Below are 18714 nucleotides of genomic sequence, written 5' to 3'. Positions count from 1 at the left end.
GTTCACATGTGCAAGGATTTTTGCAGACCAAGAGGTCGGCACAAAAAAGATGGAGACATGTCCGATTGATCCAAATCATATATCAAACTCGCAAATGCACATTTGTGAGTCCATGAAAAAAAAAAAAAAAAAAAAAAATCGGACTATTTGATGTAAGCTGGAGAGACCTCCATAATTTTTTTATTGCATATGAGAAAAATCTGATGAAACGTTATGGCCAGGGTCACACCTGAGCACCGGATGTGATATGCTAATGACACTCGGCTCCAGAGGATCACAGCACAGCTGCGGAGGAGACCAAGACAGTAATTTCTGCATCTTCTCTATTGCCTGTCTGGGCGGATATCAGACTGCACTGGGATGCCATCCGAGTGCAGATCGAAGTCTCACACGTATAAGAGCCGAGTCTCGCTGCCAATGGCAGCATGCGGTGATTATTTTCTCATGCTGATTTGACATACGAAAACACTCTGCACTGTCCCATAGTATAACATTGGGCTGAGTGCTATCCGATAAAACATTGCACAGCACTCCGCCGTGTTATACGCTCATGTGACCCTAATAGTATAAGCTGGTACACTGGTCAAACTGATATATCTCTATTAAAAAAAAAATCTAATGAAGCGTGGACCATTTTTAGCATGCGAGAAAAATCACTAACGTCGGAATGAACGGTTATGCAGAGGCACAAGCCGCAGGGACTCCACCTGTGTAGTATCATGCACCACCAACTGCTCCACCATCGTTCCTCTATGACAACTTACTGCGGCCGATCATCGCTCCAGCACTTTCCCATCAGGACAGCACAAGTTATCACTTCTAGTGTAAGTCTATGGGGGATATGTGACGTGATGTTCATAGGCCACAACTTTGCAATCACAAAAAAAAAAAATCAACTGTGTTGGATCAGTTTAATTATCATAAAATCAGTTTAATTCCTCCCCCACCAACATCATTCAATCCTTGTATCGTAAAACACTGCCAAGCCTCAGCTTTGGGGAGAATAGCTCCACACATATGTCATCTGATTGACTAGATTACTTTGATTTGATAGCAACCGGAGAAATGTATAAAGAAAGCCGTGTACGCCTCCCATGTGCGCCTCATGCATTTCACATATCTATCTGGGATTCAGTCTGACAACTGTTACACTATTTGACCATCCACTGGTGGACACAGACAGAAAAGGGTCCCTGTGCAAGAACAATATATGGGCCCTTTGCAGCCCAAGAGCTCCTAAAAATGCAAAATTGCACCTGCTTTTGAGGTAGTATTAGGCCCCCTTACCTCTTGCAGCCACACGGGTTGCACCAATGATACGTCCGCCCCTGTGGCCATCATGATTTCTCAGTAGCCACCAAGCTCTTATATTTTGCAACACAATCATCTCGGAGCCGACATTGTATATTTTCAATATTTGCTTCCTGCAGACACTGGCGTGCCACAGCTCAAGTCATTACGGCTTGGCCTCAATGGATTCTTTAACAAAGACATCTATATCCTTCCTTGTTTACCACAAACAAGGGAGATTGTGAATGAGACGGTAAGATAGGATGACTACTGAGGATATGGTGAGATGGCAGTAAAGGAACCATGAACTCCTCAGCTGAAAGACTGAGGCACAGCTTTGGCTTCTAGACTACACACAATGTCAGTGAGAACATGAAGTCACCTTGGTTCCTCTAAGTAGATATTCAGAAGCATAACGTGCATCCATGTGTATCAATGTCAAGTTCCTTGCAGATATTAGGGCAGGTACGAGCAGGTCTCTTCTATGCTCCTCACGCTTTCATTCAACACTTGAGGCTTGCACAAGACAGGGCCTGCTCCCCACGCTTGGTGCACGCAGCCAGAGAATAGAAGAGGAGGGTTTCAGAGATGTGTCGTGTGGGATTAATATAAATCAGAGCCAGGCAGTTTCCCCCATAGGCCATGGTGTCATTTTCAGAAGCTCTGTTGTAAAGACTATGTGGCTGGTTATCTTTACATGGCGTCTCCCGCTCCCTGACCTTCTGGGCGGTTTCCTGAGGCGAGCCTACATGTAATTATACCAGACAATTCCTATGGGAAATTTAAATTGCCCCACTGTATAATCATAATGAAAAAAAGAGCCCACACTTTACCTCCTGGATGGAAAATTCACCAGCAGAAAATTGAATAGAATAAGCTTCCACATTAATGAGACACCCTTGTGGAGCGGCATGTGGCCACCTCTTGCTCCGGTGCTTCTCTCATGCTCATATCATAGCTGACAGGCAATGAAGCAGCTCATCATGGTCCAGTTATACCCGTACACACAGGGCCCAAGAGAATTCGCTTGTGTGCCATAATACATTACCAAATTTTACACCTAAAACCGAATTTTTAAATTATTCCTAAAATGTGACAGTATTTGTCCCTTGTATGTGGTATTATTTGTTATGTGAGTATCCCTTCTTTAGGGTGCATGCACATGCAGACTTAAAATAAAAAATGCATTTTATGTAAAACACACTGCAGACAGATGTTGGCTGGAGTCCATAAGAATACATGAAATGCAAGACAGATATAACATTTTTTTAGGTACCGTTTTTAAGTTCTTTGGCATTTTTTATTAAAAATTGCAGCGTGCTCTCTGTATTGCATTATTTCATCCACAGATCTGCATTGTTTTTCTTTTTTTCAGTCTTTAGGGTGCATTTCTGACATTACAACTATATAGGGAATCTAGAATTCACATTGTCAATGAATCACGTGACTAAAATGCAACAAAACACGCAGATGCTAAAAAATATAAATTTATAAAAAAAAATTCAACAAACGTGTAAAAAAAAACAACAACCAAAAAAAAAAAGCATCATCGGTAGAGAACAAAAATGTTCAGATTATTACCCAGCTTTCCTAGACTCCTGAATAGTAAATGAGTCTAGGCAATAGGGCTGGTGATGCCCACCTATATTAGTAGGTATATTTTGTTGCTATGTTTTTATGGTGCCTTCAATATAATATTTGGTGAAATCTGAACCCCCCCCCCCCCTTTCCTTCTGGTCTCTTTTCTCTATGAACACAAGTGTGAACAGACAGAAGTGTGTTTGTGCTGAACCAGCGGAACATAATACTCCCACCATGATGCACAATCTCAGACAAATGTGCGGAAATGCATTAATCAGAGTGACAAGTGAGTATAAAGAGCCCATGGGTGAGCTGGGGGTATTAGTGCACACGTGCACAGGCAGCAATATGAGGAGCAGCTGCTAAATAAGCCTCCTCCCTCCGCCCCTTGTATATATTCAGCTCCTCCCCGCGTCACTCACGGCGCAGCAGCCATTGTGTGTCAGCCAAGTGGCACTTAATGAAGTCAGGGATTGAGAGGGGTTGTTCATCAGGCCCTAGACAAAGGTGGGGGAGGGATTGACTAAATGGTTAGGCAGCTCTTATGCTCAGCCCTCTGCTTATCCAATACAGAGAACACATCCTAATCATTAAGCCTTATTTAACGGCAAAATCTCTCAAGAGCCAATACTCCAATGCCTCATGTGTAATGCACAGCCAAGGATGATCATAGGAGAATTCATTATAAGCCACAAACACACTCAATTTTTCTAAAAAAAAACCTAAACATTGCAACCGATCGTCATTATCTGCTGCCAGAATTACAGCTGCATGAAAACTTCAACAATGATTGCATGTCTTCCACCAGAAACAATCTCTGTATATGTTCAAGAAGGTCATGGCATAACTTCTATTTACTCAGACTAAGGCCTCATTCACACGCCCGTGGTTAAACACCTAAGTGCAAAAATGGTACCGGTGTCATCAGTGTATGGTTCTTGTGTCCATTTTAACCATCAGTGTTTTTCGAAAATGTATATAGAAATAAATTACAAAGCTTCTCCTATACTTTGCGATGTTAAACACAGACAGCACCCGCATGTCATCCGAGTGCTGTACGTGTTTTTCACAGTCCCATAGACTTGTATTGACCCTTGTCAGTCATGCTGCTGGAAAAAAAACGGACACGTCTTCGTGAGTTTTGCACGGACACACGCTCAGTCAAAAAACACGGATATGTTAATAGCACCATAGGTTATAATGGGTTTGTGCTGAATCCGTGAAAAAAGATGGATAACTTGTAACACGGACGTGTTAATGCGGAGAAAAGAAGTCTTAGGGGACGTCCACACAGGGCAAAAAAACCTGCCACAAATCTGCAGAAAATCTGCACGTATAACATAAGAATTTAGTTGCGAATTTTAGCATGATATTCTTCCCATTTACTTTCAAAGGTTCGCCCATGGAGAAAATCAGAAACAGAAATTGGAATATACTGGATTTATAAATCCATACTATGGGCCAACTTTTGTACAGAATAAATTCCAAATCTCGTGGATGAGATTTGTTGTCCACTCAGGATTTTCCATGTGCAAATCCACATAGAATATCCACAGCGTGCACGGGGGGGCTCCGGACAATCCCTCCAGCAGATGATGTTGGGGAGATAAGGACTTGGCATGTCCAATTTCAGACTATTAATTCTTTTGTTCTGGGAAAGAAGATAAACTGCCAAGAAGGGAGTCAACAGAGGCACTCTCAGAGAACACAGGAATGCTTGGCAGAGCAAGCGTTCCTGTGTATGGAGGCGTTGGGAGAGAGCTGCTGACCAATTGATCGGTAGACCCATCATTTGGCCAATAGCTATTTTTTATGTATGGGGCAACTTAGGGTATGTGCGCACAGGACAGAAAGTCCAGAGCGCTGACTCCGTATGCCACCGCTAAGGCTCAGTTGACTGGTGTATGTATGGAAAATGCCTCTGTATATATGAAATCCAGGGGAGAATACCATAATTTTGGCATGCCATCTTATGAAAGTCTTTGTGCACATCTAAGAAAGTCCTACTATGGTTCCATAAAAAACAAAGAAGTAATACATGTATGAGGCTGAAAGTCTGTTGTAAAAAAAAAAGGCCTTTAAAATTGGTAGTTCGGTGAATTCAGGTCATCATCTCTACGCATGGTCTGTCTACATTTTCTAGAAATGCTTATAAACAGTCTTTATAGAAGAACAAGGAAAATGTCTGTTCATCAGGGGAGATGATTTTTAAGCAAGCTTAAAAGGAAACTGTACTTTCAATGAACTTTGAATATAAGAAACTTTGAAATATATCTTATCAGAGAAATCAGCTTTTTTTGCCACTTAGGAGCCACTTCTTCCTCTTTTCAGTCTTATTCAGTCTGAAATAAAAACTCAGCTCAAATCTGTCTTGTTCAAACAAGTCAGACTGCCAGCTCACTATGGTGTCAGGTTTCACATCCCATTATACTCTATAGGAGAGAAGAAGTGAGGAGGGAACAAGCAGAGGGAGACACAGAAAGATTGTGTTGAGCATTCTAACAAGTCTTTTACCTCATCCCAGAGCTTGATTCACATCCAGACAGTTCAGGACTCCTATATAATAGAATGTGCAGCAGCATGACAGTTATCTAGGGTGCTAAAAGGGAATAAAAAGCAGGAAAACCTTTCTATGTTCTGTGCATGGGAGCCATCATAGCAGCTAGTCTTCTCTCACCAGCTAACGGTCAATGTCAATTACAAACTAAGTGGTAGGGCCTGTAGATGTAAAAATTGGCAATGATGCAAGATACAAGTCAAATAATGGCCAGAAATTTTGTATCTCTTCATGTGAACACACAGGACAGCTTATTCTGAAGTTACTTGAAAGTATGGTTATCCTGTAAAAAAACAACATTCTTGGCAGCACATTGACCAGTGTAGACAGGCCATTAAACAACAGCTCATCAGCTTGCATGTAGCCAACCAGCAGTTGTTTATCTTTGTGATCGGCACGATTAAATGTCTCCAAAGGCTTTTGTCACTGTAACGTTCTAAAATTCCATCAAAGTTTCTGTCAAACTGTCTGAATTCTATCTGCAGCACTATTCTTGCTGTGAAAATTCAATAGGGTCTGTTAGTGTCTATTAGAATCCACTGAAATATGGATCAGTATAATCAGAGGCTTACATATAAAATAATAAGCTACCAGTTACTAACATTTTCTAATGTCATCCTAGACTAGAGATTCAACATGATAAAACTGTGTTTTCAGACTCACTAAATTCAACTATGACCTTGTAAAACATGGATCCCAAATACGGTGCTCATCTTCTTGTTGGTCAGCTGTAAGTCTATGGAGATGCATATTTTCCAGCCACGGCTAATACTGAATATTCACACAATTGAGTTTAGGTGCCCATGAAACACAGTCTGCGTACGAACCATGATATACGGACTCGCTGTGGGTCTCTCAACTCAAACTCAACAGCCTCATTTGTTAATGTACGTAATTTTGGAATAGGCTATCTGATTTACACTAGACATAAAGAACCTGGAAGCAGAGGCAAATAAATGAGGGTCATTAACTTAAAGTTTAACAGTCCATCAGCTCTTCAAATACATTCTGCCGCAATGTGTGATATATACCAGTATATCCAGCCTGTCAAATTATCCTGCATTAATCTAGTCACCTCGGACGTACGGTCATTCTGAAGATGAAGTCTGCTCCTCATATAGTCCTATAACTTATAGACAAATACATTTATCATTGTAGCCTTCAAAATGGACTATTTGTAACGACCTCCTTCAGGGTTATCCGAAAGCTCCACCATCTATTCCAAGAGGTGAAAAGCATAAGAACATAGAGCAGGATAATTGTGGATGAACTTGCTTGTAATATGAGCAAATATTTGCCGAGGTTGAACGGTTTCACATAACTTAAACAGAACAAGGAGTATTAACGAGAACTTTCTACAGAACAGTAGCACCCCCAGAGCTTGAATCCCAAACTCTCCACAGCATCCCGGTCAGCTAGCTACAGCCTGCAGTCTGCGTCTAATTCACTGCTGAAACACACAAGGACACAGTAAAACAAACGTATAAAAATACTCTGTTGTAAAAAAGTAACAGTAAACAGCAAGTGCTAGTAAAAAGGTGATAAAAAACAGGGTATTTAGTTGACACGTTTTTTGCAAAAAATGTATACTAAGGGACTGCTCTGATCTGGGTTACCTTGACGTTGGTAGAGCGGCTTAGTATAGATTTTTTGAAAAAAACGTGGAAACTAAATACCCTGTTTTTTATCACCTTCTTACTAGCACTTGCTGTTTACTGTTACTTTTTTACAACAGAGTATTTTTATATGTTTGTTTTACTGTGTCCTTGTGTGTTTCAGTCTTCTGGTGGTGTGAACACTGTCCTACAGACTTGTTCACCATGTGCATGGCCCATGTGTTTGTATTCAAGTCTATTCACTGCTGATGGAATTATAGGGTGACATTGCTGCGTGATGAAAAAATCCAAACACTGAAGAGAGCACAATGTGGAATTGGTTTTTATGCAACTTTCCAATATTTTTTTTCGGGTTCACTAAAGGGTTAATCTGCGTTATATGAGGAGGAGGTGGACAACTAAATATTAATCATCGCTCTATTCTCCTCTATTAATAATCTCATGCAGAGTGAAGAATTTGAGGCATCTTTAAAAGAACAAAGTCTCAAGTTTTTTTGGGGGGGGTGGTGAGGAATCCATCCCAACTTATTAGTAGTTAGTGTGTCCTAGTATGTCTAACTGACCAACAACAGTAAGGTCCACCAATTTACACAGTCAGAAACATAGCTCTGACCATTCTTGGTTACTAGTGGCTACCAAGTGTTCGTTAGGTCAAAACCTTCCTGCGGATACAATGCCTCAAAGTTTTTAGTGCGGAGCCAACATTGCAGGGGAGAATAAGGATCCAGCTTCTTTATCTGACAAGTTGTGATAGCCTTCACCTATACAATTTGTAGGCGGGGGGATGTTGGGTTGAGTTTTCTGAAGCTCCTATTGCACTATTGTTTGGCACAGGCAATCAGAATAATGGTGTTGAATGTTGATGGGAAAAAAATTCTTCTACAAGAACCTGCAGTGATTTGGAAACGGGTTACACTGCAAAAGGTGCAATCCAGAATACAAATGGAGCAGATTTCAAATCAGCAGCGGATTTACGCTTGAGTGAGCTAGTGAGATTTCAGAAAATGTCGTCCATGATGCTGGAATTGTAATTTCTGCTAATTTTTTGTCCAGAATCTTATTACATGAACCAAGGACAACATCTGTAAGGAGTTTGTATCTTCTCTGGTTTCCTCCCATACGCCAAAGATATACTGATAGGGAGCCTCAATGGGGACAGTGATGATAACGTCTGTAAAGCGCTGTGAAATTAATGGCGCTCTATAAGTGATTAAATTAATAAATATTGCATATCTGAAGGAGTCGTACCTGATGATTTACAGACTAACTCCCTTCAGCGTGAAATTCATGGACCAAATGGACTACTAAAGAGCAACTAAAAGCAAAAACAAGAATCCACGTAGTAGGCTATAACCAACTTTCCAGAATTGCCTTTTGGTGCAATAATGTTATTTTTGAAAAGATGTTAGGTGATAACTTTCAATGGGAATTAATCATTAACGTATAATGGTTTGTGTGAAAATATATACATACTTGTAGGTATTTGTTCATATACTGACGTTCAGCATCATTTTGAGCTTTTAGGGGACGGGGAGTAAATCCTAATCACTTGACTTTTTGTGACACTAAAAGAACTGACTCTTTGGTATTTACTATTTTTAGCAAATAAACAGTTTACCATATAACCCATATAACTTTATCTGTCACTAGGATATCAATTTAGAGTAAGTTTAAGCAAAAAAAAGTTTACACTAGACACAGGTAAAGTTGGTTATATGATTATAATTGGCCAAATGCTCATTCAGCCAACAATTATTTCTCCGCATCCCTCATACACCTGCACACTGATCTTGTTCATGTATTTTCGACATTGTTATACTAAAAGTAGGTGCGACACTCTTCTGGCAGTGGCTCATCTCTCATGAAATCTGTTAGAACTCTCCTGTTGGTTTTTTTCTTGTTTGCTGGTCACATGACCTTTTTTGCCTATTTAATCCGGCTCCGCCCTCCTGGTCTTGCTGGACTTCATTGTAATTACTACTCTTGAGCTAGCTTGGTGCTCTGTTACCTTTCTCTGTTAGTTTTGCTAGGTCTTCTGACTTCTATGTTCTATGTTGTGTGTTTGTCTTTTACTGCTACAATTTCTGCTAGGAGGTGTCCAACTTTATCCCAGTCCCTAGTTCTTGTAGGGATCCCTCCCTTGCATCTATAGGTCTTCGTACAGACTAGCTGAGGACTTTAGCGGGTTTGATCGCAGGATCAGGTTCCCCGTTACATCGTAGGGATCCAGTTTAGTTCTATTGTAGGGACAGATCTCCTGTCTTTCCTTAGTGCTTGTAGCAGATCATAACAGTAAGTCCAGCCCAAAAAGAAAAAAATTTCTCTAAGGAAAGACCTCCAGTTTCCATCATGGTCTCGGTTCAAGATTTGGCTCAACGCTTGCAGGGACTCTCTCTGGAGGTGGCCAAGCTCCAACAACACGTGAGTAGCTGTTCTGGAGCACATTTTGTGGAGCCAAAGGTACGTCTGCCTGATCTATTTTTCGGTGAACAACAAGATTTTTTTTCTTTTAAAAATGGTTGTTTATTGAATTTTCGTTTAAGACCCAGATCCTCTGGTGATGAATCACAGCGCATAGGGTTCATAATGTCACTTTTGCGCAAAGATCCTCAGGGATGGGCCTTTTCTCTCCAACCTAGTGATCCGTGCTTTAGATCAGTGGATAGTTTTTTTTCTGCTTTGGGTTTGTTGTACGATGATCCTGATCGGGTCTCATCTGCTGAGTCTGAATTGAGACATCTGAGGCAGGGATCAGGTAATGTGGAAAAATATTGTTCTCACTTCCGTCGGTGGTCTGCCCAGGTGGGGTGGAACGATTCAGCTTTGAAAAGTTTGTTTCTTGCAGGGCTAGGTGAAAGGGTTAAGGATTTGCTGATTGCTTATCCCACACCTGGAAACTTGCAGGAGGCAATGCAATTAGCTATACGGGTGGACAGGAGACTGCGTGCAAGGGTTAATGAGAGTAAATCCTCTGCCATGTCAGCTCCGAGTCTTGAGAGGGTCTGTGCTGACAAAGGAGAGCCGATGGAGATTGGGGCGATGGCACCCCGCTCTCAGGAAAAAGACCGCAGGCTTTCTGGAGGTTTGTGCTTCTATTGCGGAAATTCTGGTCATTTCATTAAGAACTGTGTGCTTCGTATGAACAAAGAAAAAAAAATGGTCAGTCATGCACGTATAGCCTGTTTAAATACTAAGGGAGTATTCCTATCTGCTACTACCGCTGGCCAGGAAAAATTAATTGAATTTCGGGTATTTGTGGATTGTGGTTCTACTCTGAATGTGATTGATGGGGGATTCTTGGAAAAACTTACATTAAAACCTAAACCTTTGTCATCCCCTATTGCTGTGGTTTCTGTTGATGGCTCTCCCTTGAAGAGTGTTACTCACAAGGTCTGTGAATTTCCCCTCACTATTAATGGTATTCATCAAGAGAATTTGGATTTGGTAGTATTAAATAATTTGCCTTCTCCAGTAATTTTGGGGTTGCCCTGGTTAAAATTGCACAATCCTGTACTGGATTGGTCTACCAATGAAATTAAGTCCTGGAGCCCTAAATGTTATGACAAGTGTTGTAACGGACGTATTGGTGCGGTGGAAAAAGGGGAATTACCTGTACCTATTCAGGATTTTTGGAGAGTTTTTTCTGAGGAGGAGTCACAAATTTTGCCTCCCCATAGAGACTATGATTGTACCATTGAATTTGTCCCTGGAGCGACTCTTCCTAAAAGTCGTTTATTTAATCTTACTATTCCTGAGAGAAAGGCTTTGGAGGAATACATACAGACAAGCTTGGCCGCCGGTCACATTAGGCCTTCCAAGTCTCCTGTGGCTGTTGGATTTTTTTTTGTAAAAAAAAAAGATGGCGGTTTACGTCCTTGTCTGGACTTTCGTGAGATTAATAAAATTACTGTACGCAATCCTTACCCACTGCCATTGATTCCTGATTTGTTTAACCAGTTAGTGGGGGCCAAGTGGTTCTCTAAAATTGATCTCCGGGGGGCATACAATTTGTTGCGCATGAAGGAGGGTGATGAATGGAAGACTGCTTTTAACACTCCTGTGGGTCATTTTGAGAATCTGGTTATGCTTTTTGGTCTTACCAATGCTCCAGCATTTTTTCAGAATCTTATTAATGACATCCTTAGACCTTTGATCAGCAAAAATGTGGTTGTGTATTTGGATGACATTCTGATTTATTCGCCTGATCTGGAGTCTCATTGGCGGAGGGTACGTGAGGTTTTACAGTTATTAATGGACAATTCGCTTTTTGCTAAGCTAGAGAAATGTGAGTTCGCTGTACAGAGAATTAGTTTTTTGGGCTACATTATCTCCAGTGAAGGTTTTGAGATGGACCCGGTTAACGTTCAAGCTGTGCAGGAATGGCCTAGGCCTATTGGTTTGAAATCGATACAGAGGTTTTTGGGTTTCGCCAATTATTACAGAAAATTCATAAAAAAATTTTTCTATTATTGTCAAACCGCTGACCGATCTCACCAGGAAAGGTGCTAATGCGGTTCAGTGGACTTCTGAGGCCATTGAAGCTTTTGTGTTTCTAAAGGAGAGGTTCACCTCTGCTCCCATCCTTATGCAGCCTGATGTGACTAAGCCGTTTTTGGTTGAGATTGATGCTTCTTCTGTGGGGGTCGGTGCGGTGTTGTCTCAGGAAAGCAAGGATGGAGTACATCCCTGTGCCTTTTTTTCAAAAAAATTTTCTGAGACTGAACTTAATTACGATATTGGTAATCGGGAATTGCTGGCTATTAAACTCGCATTTGAACACTGGCGTCATCTCTTGGAAGGTGCTGAATTTCCCATTCAGGTTTTCACTGATCATAAAAATCTGATCTATCTTGATGCTGCCAAGTGCTTGAATGCCCGTCAGGCTAGGTGGGCACTTTTTTTCTCACGGTTTAATTTTTCCGTTACTTACATCCCGGGTACCAAGAATGTTAAAACGGATGCTTTGTCTCGCAGCTTTTCTCCCATGGTCGGTGCTGAGGAGGAGGAGGAGAGCATTTTACAAGAAGGTGTTGTGATTGCTGCTTTGGACTCCGTTTTGGAGGATGAGATTCTTAAAGCTCAGGAGAATGCCCCATCTAACACTCCCCATGGGAGGTTGTTTGTGCCTAGTACCTTTAGGAGAGATTTGTTTGTTGAGTGTCATGAGTCTCGGTTGGCGGGTCATCCAGGAATTTCTGAGACCAAGAGACTTGTGGGTCGCAGTTTTTGGTGGCCTGGATGGCAGAAGGAAGTCATTAAGTGGGTGCGTCAATGTACTGTGTGTGCTAGATCTAAGTCTTTGCATGCTCCTGCTGCGGGGTTGCTTTGCCCTCTGGAGGTTCCTAGTGCACCTTGGACACATCTGGCTATGGACTTTATTACTGACCTTCCCCCCTCTGAAGGTTTCATGGTCATCTGGGTGGTCGTGGACCATTTTAGCAAGATGTGTCACTTGGTTCCCTTCATCAAACTGCCTTGCGCTAAGACACTCGCTAAGGCCTTTGTCAAGGAAATTGTCAGACTACATGGCGTTCCTACTGACATTGTTTCTGATAGGGGACCTCAGTTCGTGGCTCGTTTTTGGCGTGCCTTTTGTGACAGGTTGGGAGTTCATTTGTCGTTTTCATCCGGATATCATCCTGAGTCTAATGGCCTGACAGAAAGGAAGAATCAGGATGTTGAGCAGTTGTTTTGTGGCAGACAATCAGGAGGGGTGGTCTGAGTTTCTGCCACTTGCTGAGTTTGCTCTTAACAACCATACATCCTCTTCTGCTGGTTGTTCGCCTTTTTTTTGCTCTGGGAGACATCCGTCTTTTGGGTCATTCTCCAAATTGGTATCGGCTGTGCCTGAGGAGGAGAGTTTTTCCGGTGATTTGGAGAGAGTTTGGACGGATGTGCGTGATAATCTTCAGGAGGCTAACAAAAAATCTAAGAGGTACTTTGATAGGAAACGGCAAGAGGTTTCGTTTGCTATTGGTGACATGGTTTGGTTGTCCTCTAAGAATCTGCGATTGAGGATTCCTTCTAAAAAATTGGGTCCCAAGTTTGTAGGGCCCTTTAAGGTGCTTCAGATAGTTAACCAATCTGCTGTTAGGTTGGAGGTTCCTACCTCCTGGAAGATTAATCCGGTGTTTCATGTTTCTCTGTTGATAAGAGCTGATGTGTCGGTTGGTGACGCCTCTGCCACTGTTCCTCCGGTGGTGGAGGACGGGGAATATGAAATTTCCCGCATCCTAAATTCTAGACGGTATAGAGGGAGTTTGCAGTATCTCGTCGCTTGGAAGGGTTTCGGACCCGAGGATAACTCATGGGTGAGGGCGGATGATGTTTCTGCTTCCAGACTTGTCAGAGCGTTTCACAGGAGGTTTCCTGATAAGCCCGGGTCTAGGGGATCCGGAGGATCCTCTTAAAAGAGGGGGTACTGTTAGAACTCTCCTGTTGGTTTTTTTCTTGTTTGCTGGTCACATGACCTTTTTTGCTATTTAATCCGGCTCCGCCCTCCTGCCTTGCTGGACTTCATTGTAATTACTACTCTTGAGCTAGCTTGGTACTCTGTTACCTTTCTCTGTTAGTTTTGCTAGGTCTTCTGACCTCTATGTTCTATGTTGTGTGTTTGTCTTTTACTGCTACAATTTCTGCTAGGAGGTGTCCAACTTTATCCCAGTCCCTAGTTCTTGTAGGGATCCCTCCCTTGCATCTATAGGTCTTCATACAGACTAGCTGAGGACTTTAGCGGGTCTGATCGCAGGATCAGGTTCCCCGTTACATCGTAGGGATCCAGTTTAGTTCTATTGTAGGGACAGATCTCCTGTCTTTCCTTAGTGCTTGTAGCAGATCATAACAAAATCGACCCACCACCCAACATTGTCAGAGAAGACTTAGGGCATCCCTACCAGTGGCAGCCAGTCATGTCTGGTGGCACTTATCCTTCAGAGCAACCTATTTGCCCATTCTTCCCCCCTGACATTTGGAGGAGCTCAATATAGATAGAAAATGGTCAATATATACTGCCAGAAATCTGAAGCATGTGGTCACACAAAATACAGTAAAATGCTTATATTAAAGTCAGAGCATGGCGTATTTATCACAGAAAACAAAATCATGGCGTCTACCTATTGTCCTGAAATGGGTAAATCTGCAGTAAAACCAACAACAAAAGCCACATGTTAATACGTGCTTAATGCTTATGATTTCATCAATTCCCCTGCTAGACACCACATGCTTTATCCCCTGATCACAATCACTGGAATTTAAAATCTAAGGATATAATTGATTTTTTTTTTCAGGACATCAAAAGAAAAGGAAACAGAATTGATGTCAAAACTTTCTAATGTCATTAAAAGTTTTCTGACAATGCTCATATCCTCATTTTATAGGATTACACACTGGTAAACTACTTCTCAGAGTCTTAAGGAGCTGACATCAGTAGCCGAACCAAAGCATGAAAGTGCTCTTCTCCTCCCTGACAACATTAAGCATGAGGTGTATATCTGGGGGGCATATGGGTGGATCCCGCTGAGGCATTAGAGCAGATTGTAGTGTTACTCACACGTAACCTGCCTGTAACGTTACAAGATCAATACTCTAGAGCAGGGTTCCCCAACTCCAGTCCTCAAGGCCCACCAACAGGTCATGTTTTCAGGATTTCCTTAGTATTGCACAGGTGATGGAATTATTGCCTGTGCAGGTGATGCAATTATCACCTGTGTAATACTAAGGAAATCCTGAAAACATGACCTGTTGGTGGGCCTTGAGGACTGGAGTTGGGGAACCCTGCTCTAGAGGTTCAACATCCCTCCTTACATACACACCTTATAAATCTGACCACAAATAGTGAGGGGTATCCACAACTCATCACCCAAATACCACCATATCCTAAACACATTTCCAGGGCAGTAGATGATGCCTACATGCAGCTACGTGCTAACTTTCTGAGCGACATAAACTTTTCTTAGGTGAGCAATGGTCATTACATAATGACAGCCCAACGTAGGAATCTAAGTCAGCCAGGACTATTATGACAAAGAGACAAAGGCAATAAGAAAATGGTAGTAAAAATATTAACTCGTGATATGCTGTTACCAGTGGCAAAGGAAGACATAACAGTATTGAAAAATAAAAGGGTATGCCACTTTTAACATTTGTGGGTAAATTACAGGGATAAACTCTCAGATGAGTTCAAGCTCAGTCTTGGAATGTAAAAGGTTTTTCTTGTGGTTATAAGGGTATGTGCACACAGAGTTTTTTTGGGTGAGTTTTGTAGTGGAGTTTTGTTTCCTAAATTGGTTTTGAAAGCGTTTTCTGCAGCCTTCTGATTGAATAGTGACTAATTTGGAGCATTTTCCATCAGGATATACTTCAATCAAGTGACATGCACTCTCTTTTTTCCCACCTGGTGCTTTTCAAAACCTGAATCAAAAGAAAGAAATGCTCAAAAGACTAAACATATGACCAGCAAGCATTTTTGAGCAATTTTTCAGATGTTTTTTTTCGGAGCGGACTCGCTCCATAAAACTCCTCCAAAAATTCTGTGTGCACATAACCTCAAATCCAGTACCTGGATAAAGGTCAATGAAGTGTATCCTCATAACAGCATGTTGGCTCAGTGTTTAGCACTGTGGTTGGGTCCTGGGGTCAAATCCCACCAAGGACAACATCAGCAAGGAGTATGTTCTCCATGTGTTTGCGTGGGTTTCCTCTGGGTTCTCCAGTTTCCTCCCACACTCCAAAGACATACTGATAGGGAATCTAGATTGTGAGCCCCAATGGGGACAGTGATGACTGTATCTGTAAAGCTCTGTGGAATATGATGGCGCTGTATAAGTGAGTATAATAAATAAACAGCCTATATGGATATGGGTATAGAAACATACACTGATTCATTTCCCACCCTCTAGCATAGCACTGGTTGAGATCAGTTTCAGCCTCAAAGTTTGGGCATTTTTAATGGTTTCAATCACATATAAAAGTAGTAGATCTAAAGGATTACAACATTGTGATCCACTGACCATTGGAAAATTGACTTTTATGTTGGCGAATGACCCTAATCCAATGTAATTACTAGATTGCAAACCAATGTGAGCCCATCTTTACGCCCTGGCATGCCACGACTGCCCATCATATCACAATGTACATAGCGTAAGCAGAGTTTCAATTGCATGAAATGACAAGAGCTTGCAATCAAAGCTGATTATGAAAAGTGAATAAGAGGAATCTCACTGACTACAGTGTAAGCAAACGAGTTAGTGCATCTGTAGTAAGTGCCTGGGGAATAGCCCTGGCACCATAGATGATGGATTTTGGCAGTTTTACAAGCAACAGAAGAGTGGAAGACACTGTAAATCCTCCTGACTGTAAGAGGCAGCAAAGGATCTGAACAAAGGAATTAGGTGCAGGGCACAAGAGCCCCTTGTTCTCTACATTATTCACCTATTTCCACCACATTGATGTGCATTTCCTCTGCTTCATAACCCAACTCATACACTTTCCAGCCTTGTGTTTGTTGACAACCAGCAACAATGCAACACAATGAGCGTCCTGCTGCTCCATTCACTTCATTACATTGACATTCATCCAACCTGCCTCAAACTAAAACCAGTACAACAGCCTAAGCTCCCGAGGGCTGGGATGGGTTTACTGGAAAAAAGAGAGAATATGTCAATACAATCCAGCAGGTGTAAATCTGGCCAAGCACGTAACAATCAATTACCATTATTCATGGTCTACGGTAGTAAAATCATTGGTTCTACACTTTTATTTGCTGGAGAGAAGTTAGTTTAGAACTAGAATTAGATAAAAGAGCAATGGAGAATATTATCAATACTGGGGACAACTCTGCATGGAGAAATCACTCATCATTTCTTACATCCACACTCTTTCCCTTACAATTTTTCCTAACAAATTTTGTTATTTTTTATAAATTCCCAAAATTGGAGGCAGTTTTGCATTTGTCAAGATGTAACAACTCCCATCACAGGGGATCAATATTGGTTGTTTTGGCTGGAATCAGACACATCTATAGCGCCTTAAAAAAAATTACTCTCATCATTGCAAATATCCGTAATCTCTCCCATACAATTTTCCCTAAAAGATTTTTTCGATTTTCTATTAATTCCCAAAATTCAATGCAGTTTTGCATTTGACCCTTCCCATTGCGGGGGATCAATACTGGTTGGATAAGATGGAGATTGAAGTCTACCACTATACACCAATTTTGGACGCTTGATAGACAAGGAGCAAAACCAAAAGATTTGCCCCACTTGCAAGAAGAAAAAGCCAAACTGCAGCCGGGTGAGGAGCAGCAGGTCAGCACTTCTTACACTGCGCGGTCTATGATGGAAAATTCACCTTAGGTTACAACCTGCAATCATATATTTCACTCGTGGACTTTTTGGTGACAGTGGGGTCGCGGTTATGTCACAGGGCGCCATGAGCCCACAGTGACGGTCATTACAGGTGTGCAGCCCACGCTCAACACATATCCTGGAAAGTGGCAGCCTGTGGGGAGCATGAGGGGCACAGGCCAGCAGTGACATGGCAGCAGGGCATAAAGAGGCAGACTGGCACAGGCACCAGAAGAAAGGCTACAAGGAGCTGTCAGCACACTGGCACTGCCCCCTCCTGCTTACCTGAGGAACTCCTGCAGGCAGGTGTCACAGAAGCGGTGCCCACAGGTGGACACTTGCACGGGCTCCCTCATTGCCTTGCCACACAATGGGCAAATTAACTTGCGCCTGAGCTTCTCCAGGAACTTGTAGTCATAGCCCGGCATCTTGTGGCAGCAGCGGCACAAGGAGCGCAGGAGCGGAGGGAGGCGGCTGCACGTCCAAGGTCGCCCGTGTCACTCGCCACTTCTCCCTGCAGCTCGGGGCGTGCAGAAAGTAGGTGTCACCTCCAAGACGGGAGCGCAGGGCATCCAGGGGGGCAGCAGAGCAGGGGCAGGATCCGGGTGTCTCCTCAGCCGCGGCTCCTTCCAGCTGTCTCTCTCCCAGCACTTGCTCTGTCTGCTCCAGCTCAGCTGCTCAAGGTACATCCAGCCCTGCCTGCCCGCCCCTCCTCCGCACGGCGGCAGGGAGGGGACTGCGTGACACTCTACAGGTCCCCCGACAGGTGGCGCTGCGGAGCATAGCACACAGAGGACAGTGACAGACAGAGCGGAGGGCTGTGCACACTACGACTCCCATCCTCGCGGCTCCAGCTGTAGTGTCACTAGTGCTCAGTCTTTATCATGCATATTCTTTTGGTACATTTTCTTACTAATATTCTCTTTCTTGCAGTAATCGAGACCTATCCTCTTAATTTTATTGGCCATGTTGGACTAGAGCTCTGAGAATAATAATAATAATCTTTATTTTTATATAGCGCCATTAATTCCACAGCACTTTACAGACATTATCATCACTGTCCCCTTTGGGGCTCACAATCTAGATTCCCTATAACTATGTCTTTGGAGTGTGGGAGGAAACCAGAAAACCTGGAGGAAACCCACACAAACTCCTTGCTGATGTTGTTCTTGGTGGGATTTGAACCCAGGACCCCAGCGCTGCAAGGCTGCAGTGCTAACCACTGAGCCACCATGAGCTACCTGCCTGCATTCACAGCCCTTCCATTGATTAGCCAGGCGTGATGTCATCATTGCAGGGTGACGCACATGTGATGTCACGCCGGACG

The 18714-nt window shown here is 42.6% G+C and overlaps 1 protein-coding gene across 1 annotated transcript in view; it reads right to left on the bottom strand.

The window, feature by feature from the left end:
* TRAF4 (TNF receptor associated factor 4) overlaps positions 1 to 18102 on the bottom strand; it is a 47824-nt gene extending 29722 nt beyond the window's left edge. Inside the window, exon 1 of the mRNA XM_073667883.1 lies at positions 17673 to 18102. Within this exon, the coding sequence (XP_073523984.1) occupies positions 17673 to 17815 (143 nt within the window). The 5' untranslated portion in view covers positions 17816 to 18102. The remainder of the gene's footprint in view (positions 1 to 17672) is intronic.
* Positions 18103 to 18714: the final 612 nt, after the last annotated feature.

This window comes from Phyllobates terribilis, unplaced genomic scaffold (genome assembly GCF_046119375.1).
Source record: "Phyllobates terribilis strain yellow unplaced genomic scaffold, ASM4611937v1 Scaffold_2__4_contigs__length_985480577, whole genome shotgun sequence".
Lineage (NCBI taxonomy): Eukaryota > Metazoa > Chordata > Amphibia > Anura > Dendrobatidae > Phyllobates > Phyllobates terribilis.
This window is presented reverse-complemented; position numbering and strand designations above follow the sequence as displayed.